Source organism: Ammospiza caudacuta, chromosome 13 (genome assembly GCF_027887145.1).
Source record: "Ammospiza caudacuta isolate bAmmCau1 chromosome 13, bAmmCau1.pri, whole genome shotgun sequence".
NCBI classification, from domain to species: Eukaryota; Metazoa; Chordata; class Aves; order Passeriformes; family Passerellidae; genus Ammospiza; species Ammospiza caudacuta.
The window spans coordinates 14504216-14514842 of record NC_080605.1 but is presented as its reverse complement, the minus strand read 5'-3'; the positions used below and the strand labels follow the sequence as shown (position 1 = coordinate 14514842).

Sequence of the window (10627 nt, the reverse complement as noted above, 5' to 3'; positions counted from 1 at the left end):
TCACAGTGTAAGATTCTGGAGGAAATGTTAACATTTTGCTACAGAATTATTCAACCTTCACTAGGGTCTTTCCAGCCCTTTGCAGTGACACAGAAAAACGGATACTCAGCTCAGTCTGGTGGGCAATACTTCAGGTGCCAGGAATTTTGTTTCCACCCAGATGAGTTACTCCAGCAGCCTAATGACAAAAGTGAGGCAGGAGAATCCCAAGCTGAAATTCTCAAAAGGACTTGATTAGACTCCCTAGGTAAACAATAAATAAGCTTATTACTGGGAATGAGAATGAACTGTAACAGGCTAGCAGGAGTGAATTATAGAGGTGCACATCATGCACAGTTCCTGACACACATGCCATCCTTTAGGAAGCCTTGTTAACCCTCACAGCAGCAGCAGCAGGAAGCAAATGGAGAGCTGAATGCCTTGCCAGATCCCAAACATCCAGCTCTTCCATCCACGCCCTGAGCACCAGCAACAAGTCTCACCATCTCCTAAACTTCATTCAGTAGAAGGCAGACTTCTCCAGTGAGAGGTAAGGATCATGAAGAGGAAAGACTACCACAGGCTCTTCTACACCAACCCACTTGTCCTGGCTGACTGCAGCTATTGCTAACACTGTTGAACAGAGAAGTTAAAAAGGCTTTCTCAAATTCAAGGCAACAGCAGTGTTTCTTACAACCATTGCTCACAGCTTCCTACCAGGGTGTTGAGAGAATGGCACAGGCTGCTCAGAGAGGTTGTGGACTCTCCATCCCTGGAGTGTTCAAGACCAGACTGGATGGGACTCTGAATACTCTGGTCTAGTGTGCAGTGTTCTTCCCAAGGCAGGGGTTGGAATGAGATGAGTGTTAAGATCCCTTCCAACTCAAAACTGTTCTATGATTCTTTCTTTCTTTCCCTGCAGTGGAAAATGATTACCTGCAGGCAAGATGATGTGTTGGCAACAGCACAACCAGGTTATTTTTGGAAGAGTGCTCCTGTGGGTTTCTCTGCTTGCAAAACCTCTAATTTTTAGGCATACATGAAAAGGAGGAGAATGTTTCAAGACTGTGACTTGTATATTTTTAGTTGGGAAAAAACCCAGATCTGGTCATCACCAGTGGTAGCAGATCCCTTTTTAAAACATTAAAAGATAATATACTCTATGATAAAATGGCCTGAACACCTTGCCAACCTTTAAAAGGTGGGTCTGTGTCTACTGTGACAAAAGGTTTATTTAGTATCCTACTTTTTCTTCCAAAGGCCTTGGGCCACACACCTCTAACAGCATCATAGTGCACTCACACAAACTGTGAGCCTGACACTGGCAGAAACACCACCAACCACAGACTAATACACTGCAGAGCACAGACTCCTAATGCCATGCTTCAGGCACCCTTACCATAACCTCCTCCAAATATAAAAGGGAAAAACCCAGCAAGCCTTATATCTGAAAGTAAAGAAAGTCACCTTCAGAGCTGAACAGGGTTTACATTTGGAACTATGGCTACAAAACTACAATTTTCACTGCAATGTCTTTTGGAATTTAGTGGAAGATGCTATTTCTAGACAACAAACCATCTAATTAGGCCTTTCAAGCTAATCAAGTTACAAAATGCCTTCTCAAAAAGTCACAACAGTTTAAAAAAAGCCCTCAAATGGCAATTTAATAATGCCAGATAGACATTTTGGAGAAGCAGGACTCGTGCCAGCAAGCAAGGCTGCACCGAGATCCCACTTCCCTTGCTGGCACCTCTGTGAGCACACCCATCTTGACAGCAGTCATTTCAACACTTACTCAAGTGATACAACACACACTTCTGATTGCCAAACTAATATTTGTGGAGTTACACACCTGTGCTACCTCAAGAGACCAAATTAACTGTTTCTCTTCTGCTCCATGCTGACTGACAGCCAGGCAAGCTCCCTTAGCACCAGGGAGGAGGGGCAAGAGAAGGAATTCAGGCTTAAATTCAGTTTTACCTCACCACTTAACTGCAATCCTACCATACACTAACTCTCCACTGAAACTTCATTGCTCAGACTTTTGCTGTTGCTTGTTTGTGTTCACAGTACTTTGCTACAAAACCAGAAGTGTTTGTGAGACTCACTAACATAGCAAGTCTGAACCCAGACTAGTTTGCCACGAGCAGGATGAAGGTATATTTGCAAAAAGCTTCAGCAAAAAGTCATAGCCAAAGCTCACAATATTTGGTATATGCCATTCTGTGTGTACAGCATCACCAGAATCAGCTGGTTCACACTCCAGAGTGTCTCAAACCACCTCCACTGTTCTTCTAGAGAACAATGGGGAGAACTGGAAATGCCAGGTCTTACACAGGAGTGTGCTAAGTGGGAAAATAAAGTTATGGTTCAAGCATCAGCCTAAGCTGGACACTTTCAGGCACATGGTTTTTACCACAGCACCCATGGGTAAGCACGTCCTAAAGGTGAATCAAACATATCCTCCTGTACACATTGATTCTTGTGCAGCATCTTCTAGATTTCATCAACACACCCCATGTTTCAGTCAAAGCACCTGCCTGATGAGCTCCACCTCTCCTTGTACTTGAGGAACACAGATGATGGTAAGAAGAGGCCACAACTACTGGTGCAGCTTTTCTAAAACACCTTCTCTGGGCTCTTGGGTCTAAGTATCAGGTTCTGGAAGTATAACTATACATAGCACAAATGCACATGTTGATGGTAATTATGCAAGAGCTAAAAGCTACTTCCCTTTAAGATCCAGATGCTTCTGCCTTTCATACCATACTATCATTCTTCCATCCACTTGGCAGGACTGGCACCTGTGTCCTACATCCCAGGAAAATGCCATCAATTGTAGTTGTGGAGATGAAAGCCACTCTTCAGTGCCACCATGCAAACCATTAAGACCCAGAGTGTGGTTACAAACCACAGTGCTAACCCACGGGTAACCATTACACAGAGAGAGAAGACAATGGGTGTTCTGGTGCTTTCTGCATCACTGACAGAGCACTGCACTGCCAGTGTGCCAGTACCATCTACACACAGTTAATTTGGGAGGGTAACAGCTTAGCAGTAGCAAGGCAAAATAAAAGGAGTGTTAGAATTTTACTGCATCATTGCTAATAAAAAAGTTGACTGAGTAACTGCTCAGAGCACTTCCTGCCCACTGACACTGTTCACTACTGACAGGCTCTACATACCTCGTGTCTACATTGTGCCTTTAATCTACTGAAACACAAGTTGTATAGCTCACATGAGTACTCATACTCAATCCTGGTCAGTATTTTATTCTATCTTGTGAGCAGCAGAGGAAGAAAGGAAGGACATCTTTTCAGCCAAAAAAATCCACAGTCACATAAGCAGGATATTCACTAGGAGATGACACCAATGGTTGGTGTCCTTAGGTTGTCCAAGACTATGCTCTGAAGATGCTTTACAAAGACGAGCAAGACGTCCAAAACAAGGCCAGCTGTGGTGTAAGATGCAATTTACCCTTTAATTTCCTGCCTCAACTTCACCCAGCCACAGAGGATGACTAGATTTCAGTATGAACCATTACCTAAATCATATAGTCAGTATGCAGAATATGTCTGTCTTTAAAAATTTACTTAAAAACTGCTTGAGCTGCAGGTCATATCAGTCTGATTTGGAGAGTGAAGGCAGTTCCAACAGTACAACAGAGACTTGTCTACAGGCAGGTAAACGAGAGTCTGCTAACAAAGGGGTAACAAAAGCTGCTGGCTGGGCTGCCAATGTTGCACACAAACTTTCATAGGATGAAGATGCCATGGATGAGATCCAGGATGGGAAAACTGAGCCAACACCTGCTGCTTTTCTAATTTTTTTTTTTTTAATTTTTTTTTTTAATTCTCCTCTCACAAGAGGGGGTGGGTAGACTATACAGAGGAGGGCTGTACAAAACTGGGCACTGGGCAGGCATTTCTTCAGCAGGCAATCCAGGCTCTACCTGTCCTTGAGCTCTCTTGTCACCCGCTTGGTGATGCGTCCACACATCAGGCCGATGAGGAAGAGTACACAGATGCCAACCGTGATCACAGACAGGATGTAATTCTTGGATGGAGAGGTCATAACTTGCATGGCAAGGTCAGAAAAGCCTTCTGCTGGGGCAACCTGGAAGTGAAAAGGGAATAAATGAGCCAAGCTGTGCTTTCCATGCAACCCTCAGCTGTGACATTTACCAGCTTTAGTGTCCGGTGCTGCTATTGCGGCGTCCTGTCATTGTTACAATTGGCCTGAACCAGAAAAAAGCAGGTCTGCAATGATTCACCTGAAGGAGCTGCTGTTCAGGAGACACCTTTATAACAGGAAGTTTTCCTGCCCCTATTTCATTGCCCCACACCTTCTCTGCAGGAGACTAAGCCCTGTGTGCACAAAAGATAGTTTAATTCTGCATTGTTAGGGACACAACCCAGACATAGAGAAAATAAGATCTAAGTTCTAAGAAGACAACCTGATTTCAGTTTTTCTGGACCAAACTCAAAACACTGAACTTCATTTGGAAACAAGAATTTCATTACAGTTGAAGTTTTTCATAAATACCTTGCAACAGAAAGATCTAAGGCATTAAAAAATGGAAATCATTTACATATTCACCTTTGCAGCATAGCTCCACATTTCAATACGATCATTAAGGCGTTTCTTGCATTCAGGCTGCAACCTCACACGCTTATCTTCCAGAGCTTCCATTAAGCATGACATTTCTGTAATGTGCAGAAGATGGTGTTACAAAATAGAAACAGCGGCTCTGATAATATGGTGCAGAGAGAGCTCTTCCATTCTCATGAAGGCTGATGGTTACAAGGCTTTCTAAACAGACCTGGCAGACTATGCCTGAAGCTAGCAATTTCACCAAGATTCATGATCAGTATTGCATTTGGAGATGCAAGGAATTTTTACTTACAAAAAGAAACTACAGTATGTATCCAATATATAATTCATGTGGTTTACATGAGATTTTATGAAGTTTTATAAATCAGCACCTTCAAAGAGCTGTACACTCTGAACTCCATGCCACCAGCCTTTAGAAAGAGCTAAGATCAAATTCAGTTCGGAAAAAACACAACCTTATCTCCTTAGGCTTGTTAGGCGTTTCTTTTGAACAACAATACATTTTGAAAGGTTTAACTTCCTGACTTTTCACACAGTTTTGTGAAAAGGAAATGGGATCACAGTGTTCTAGTGCCCACAGAGGGGCTTGGCCAACTAACTCATAAGCTCATTTAAATGCTCATATAAGACACAGGCATAAAATTTTGTATTTTTTATTTATGTTGCCATACTTTACTAATCCCTAATTAGATGTTTTCTGCTTTGCAGGGAAGAATTACTTGGCTCGTAGCAAGCAGACCACAGACTTAGTTAAACCAACTCCAGACTTTTAATGCACAACTGCCAATCAAGCACTTGCAGGCAGAGCCCTCTCTAAGCTACAGACTTGGACACAAGGAAAGACTTCTTAACTCCCATTAATCTACCACTTCTGCTGCTGTTCCCTCCTGGTGTCTACTGGTGGAAATACCTTGTATGGAGGATTACACTGGTAAGAAATGCAGGTTAAGTATCTCAAGGCTGAGAGGTTACACAAGCACAGCACGAGCACTTACGGCGTCCCCTCCCTGGCGGGATGGCAGCACAGTGGTGTTTGATGTCCAGGGCACAGGCTGTGTGGAGCACTGGGTCAACAAAGATATCTGCTTTGCTTTCCTTCAGCATGTTGAGCACTTCCTGCAGAGGAGGAAATTACAAGGAAGTCTCAGAAAAAGGAGACAGAACAAAACTCACGCTGATCAATGTCTCTGAAAGGTGTATCATCTTTTCAAATCCAGCATGGTGAAAATCCACCACTGTCCTCAGATAAGGACATAATATGAATGTTGGTTTAGGCTTAATTAAGTGTCCTGCTTTGTAACATTCCTTAAAATACTCATATTAATCTAAAAGACAAAGGCAGTATGCCAGGACTACTTCAGTTAGAACTAAAATCAGGTGCCACAGTCATGGCACAATTCATACAGCCCTCAAGCACACAGCCTGGGCCTAAGAAAGCCTGCAATGGAGATAGCACAAGAAGGAGGTTAGTAACAAGAACCTTTGGCAACCATCATCAAGAAAGGATTCAAGTCTGGAATTGCAAAGGAGGAACTTTCAACATAATTTTCACTGGCAAATTGAAATTGAATTGAATCCCTGCAGGCCAGAACCGAGACATATAGGGAAATTTCAGCACTCTGGCCTCATACTAGCTAGAATATGACCTAGGATGTGATCTGGAAAAAATCACAGACTTCTGCAGGGATGGAAACTTTTTAGAACAACCAATTTATTTTCTTTACCTTTTTGCACATCTCAGTTTTTATTTTCAGAAGATTCACTTTCAGACATTCTTCCACCTGCCCAGTCTGCTCCTGAGCTGCTGCTTCTTCTGCACACAAGCTGGAAATCTATTTTGAAAGAGGTGTTTTAACATAAGTAGTTCACAACAATCATCCTTGCCTTTTAGCACTTTTATATCTCAATATGTTAGTTCATCACAGGGTGCAGCTGAAGAATACATGATGAGATTCCTTCCCCCCCAAAATCCCCAAAGCCAAATGCAGCCTGGCTCATGCAATATGCATAAGCCAGCAGCAAGAAGTCAATATCACTGTACTGACGAGGAGGGCAGGGAAGAAAACAGCATGGAAAAAATGTGCAAATATGAAATAAGTAACACTTGAAGCATGACCAACTCTGTTACCAAACGTAAAAACTCTAAAAGCCTGACTGTATTCCAGTTAAGGCTGACAAGACCAGAGAACTGACTTCTTTTTGACAATTGGAAAGAAGGATTTTTCCATAGCCACAAGTACTGATAAGATCCCAGATAAAATAATTAACTTTATATTAGCAATGCACAGGAAACTGCAACTCTTGTGCGCTGGACAAAAGTCACAGCAGAGAATCTGACTAGCAAGAAGCAGTTCAAAAGGAATTTTTTGTTTTACTTATTAGGAAAGCATGCTCTGAGAAACAAAAACCTGTTACACAAAGGGAGCTTTCATCTGCAAAAGCAGCTATGGAGTTACTCTCCTACCTCATCAGAACAGTGCATCTGAAGCTGGGGATCCAGCCGATAATCAAGGGCTGATTCCTGGATTATCACTCGAATTTGGTCTTCGCAGTCGGGAGAGAGACGCTGTTTGGAGGAGACAGTCACTAACTCACTCAATGACCTTTGGGAATCAACCACTCTGTACATTAACCTGTATTCCATAATATTTCTATAGGAACATAAAAAGCCCCTTTAGCCTGTTATATACGCTGAACACACCACAAGCCCAAATTTGATTTGTTATTCAATGACTGTTGATCAGCACAATCTGCACATTTTCTCTTTTGCAGACACCAGCTCTACTCACCTGATCTGCATATTTCAACTTCAGGCATGAGATGACTTGACCTTCCAACTCTGTATCATCCTTGGCCCTATTCAGGATATTTTGGCAGAATTTTGGTATGTCTGCTTTGCATGCCTTCCTGAGTACGGGGTTTAAGCGGTAATCTAACCAGAGAGATGACAGAACTTCATTAGAGCACACATCTCTTCAGATTACAGAGCATAGCACTCAGAGATGGGATAGAAATTTCCTGGATGATGATATACCATCAAGGAACATAATTTTTGGGGAAAATAGTATTTTTCATAACAGAATTTCAAATTGTGAGGTAAGAGCTTCGGGAATAAGGAGAATTCAACAACACATGCTGACCCTCAAGAATTTGACTAAGGTCAGTGTGTACACCGAAAACACCAAAGGAGAATAAAACAAAACTGATACTCTTCCAGCCATGCAGAACATCTCAGGCAAGCAAGTTCTGGTTTTGTTTCAGAAGAAGGTACCTGTGTTCTGTGTAATCTGGCGCTTGGTAATCATCTGCTTGCATTTAGGATCCATCACTTCACTGTTCTTGTTTTGTTTCAAGCACTGTAACATGTTTTTTGAATCCGCCTCTGGACAAAACCGCTACAAAAAAATCCCCAAAACACAACAAGTTGCATGATTAAAAGCACTTGATAAAACAAAACCCAAACCCAACCACCAGCTTCCAATTCATGGAAGGGAACAGTGACCTGCCCAACAGAGAGGTATAGAGCCACCCTGCATAGCTCCAACATCTCAGTGATATTCTCTGAATTGACTATGGGCATTAATGTCTCTGCTTATGGACTGAGCATTGAGCTGGACAGTCCTGACTGGCTTTCTCAAAAGCAAATTCCCTTTATTTTCTATTGTTAAGAAACAGTATGCTTGGAAAGAAATACCTACCAAATTAGGTCTCATACTCAACTACTTTTGTTCCCATTTATTTTAGAAACTAAAAACTCAATCTTTTAAATCTATGCACATACTGCTGTCCTGTGTAAATGCTGCTTGGACAACACAACAGTAAAGAGTTTGTTAGTGCCACTCAGGGCAAACTAAGACCACACACAAGGAGGAAGCAGAGAGGAGCTCATTACAATAATTAGCCCATTCCCACCTTGAATCAGATAGTCAAAAGTGAACCAGCTTACCCAAAATTCAGATCAAGGACCAAGGTCCTAATTTCTTTTGTTAGAAACTAATTCTGTGGGTCTAAGATAAGGCTTTTGCATCTCCAAATCCTCACTATTTTGATGAGATCCCAGGTCTCTTTTTAAAAACATGTGTCTGAACTGGAGAGCAAATAACTCTGAGGATGTTCTTCATCAGACAAAATATGGAGTCACTGCATACAGACCACAAGTGTTCCAGGGCCTGGAATTCTGGCTACTGTGAAAGAATGTCTTATATGAACATTCACTGCTGCTTTCTACATGGTACCACTTCCAGCTTCCATTTCTAATTTGAAGTTATACATGATTTTGCCTGCCCTATCAGTTTGATAGAAGTCTGTGTGCACCAGGTCAGGAATGAACTGAAGATTTTACTCTTCCCTGTAATCATAACTTCTTCACCCTTGCTAAAAGCCAATCCAAATCCAAACTGACTGGATGAAAACTGAATTAGGAGCCTCAGCACAGTTTCCCTCACCAGTTCTGCTGGCAGTTGGGAAGACAAATTTATTAGTGCACAGACTTTGATCAGGAAGTTGAAACAGAAGAGCCCTGAAGAAACCTCAGCCTGATTCAGAGTTAAGAAACAGATTACTTTGCAAAAATGCAATCACATTTCTGAAAAAAGCACAGCAATGTTGTAACAAGCCTTTATGGGAAGCTCAAAGCAGACAGAGCTCTTATATCCCAAGTCACCCTCTCAAATGAGCACACTACCATTACCTTGATCATCTGCTTGCAGACCCTCATGAGTGTGTAGTCCAGTTCTGGGTCCATCATCTCTGTCTCCTGCAGTTTAAACACCTTCTGGTGGCACCGTGTACTCAATTGCTTCTTGATTTCTTTCAGGCATTCAATAATCTACAACACAATATTGCAAGCATAATGGACACACTGTTGATATAATTCTGTCATACACAGCCATGTGCTCCCCTAATGACCACCTTCATCTCATTTGGGCAGTTCAGTTCCCAATGCCTAGACTTTATCAAAGTCATTACCAATGCTTATTTCCAGGACTTGCTTTAAGCTCCTCTTTTCTCACAAAGATTTAATGAGATGAAGAGGGTCTCTTGGACTTATTCCAGAACCACAAATCTCGTCCTGCAGACATTATGCCTACGAAATCTTTAGCAACATTTGCAGTAAACAGCTGCAAATAGCTTGACACCAGCATAAACTGAAGAATGAAGGGCTCACAGCATTGCATTCACCCAGTACTAATGCTAGTGGGCCAGTGGAAAAGAAAGAAATTAACATTCCAAAGTACTACCAAAATATTTGACTGATATCAAAATGAAAATCTCAAGCTGCACTTACATGGGCAAAAGTGTTCTTCAAAAGTTTTCTGAAATGAAAGTACAAATTAAATTGTAAATTATTAATAAATTCCATTACCTGAGCATTGCCATAGGGCACGTTCTGGCAGTAATTCTTGATGTCACTTTTACAAGCCTCATACAGCTCTGGTTCAAGTCTGATATCCTCAGTCTGCAGGAAAAATTACAACATGAGCCTTAAAGTAGAACTTGAGACTATTTCACTTTTTTAACTTCTTAACTGAAGACCTCTACTCACAGAAAGTAAGCAACCCTCACAATAGGCATTGAGTTTCTTTGAATATAAGGGGGGTCCTGGGTGTGAGAAGTGGTGTTAGGAAATCAACCTGGGAATTCTCTGCAGCTACTCCTCAGCTTTTTAGACTGAAGAAAGAGTTTAAATAAAATTATAGAGCTAGCAAGTTATTTCCAATGCCTCTCCTAAAAGGGCATCATCACAACTGTCCAAGACAACTAAAATCTTTCCACATAAAAAGCTAAAGGACATATTAACAGCCACCCATCTAGTAGGTGATCTGGAGGATGTGAATGAAGTTTCCTGATTTTGGTGATGCCCAACATCTGAATTCCTCCATACAAAGGCAAGAGTACTGCCTCTCCCGATATGGACCTACTTAAGGTGAAGCTTTGACACTTAAACAGTATCTACAGGACAAAGACCTTAAGAGTTTATTACTGCAAGCACTGCAGCAGGAAGTTGAGAGGCAGCTTTGCCTACCAGAACAAA

At 41.8% G+C, this 10627-nt stretch overlaps 1 protein-coding gene across 1 annotated transcript in view; it reads right to left on the bottom strand.

The window, feature by feature from the left end:
• Positions 1–3803: 3803 nt before the first annotated feature.
• The window catches only part of GLG1 (golgi glycoprotein 1), a 77239-nt gene continuing 70415 nt past the window's right edge, over positions 3804–10627 (bottom strand). Inside the window, exons 18-26 of the mRNA XM_058813275.1 lie at positions 9959–10051; positions 9284–9421; positions 7865–7988; positions 7383–7525; positions 7058–7159; positions 6318–6425; positions 5589–5709; positions 4579–4685; positions 3804–4095 (exon numbers count right to left, since the gene is read on the bottom strand). Coding sequence (XP_058669258.1) covers positions 3928–4095; positions 4579–4685; positions 5589–5709; positions 6318–6425; positions 7058–7159; positions 7383–7525; positions 7865–7988; positions 9284–9421; positions 9959–10051 — 1104 coding nt within the window. The 3' untranslated portion in view covers positions 3804–3927. The remainder of the gene's footprint in view (positions 4096–4578; positions 4686–5588; positions 5710–6317; positions 6426–7057; positions 7160–7382; positions 7526–7864; positions 7989–9283; positions 9422–9958; positions 10052–10627) is intronic.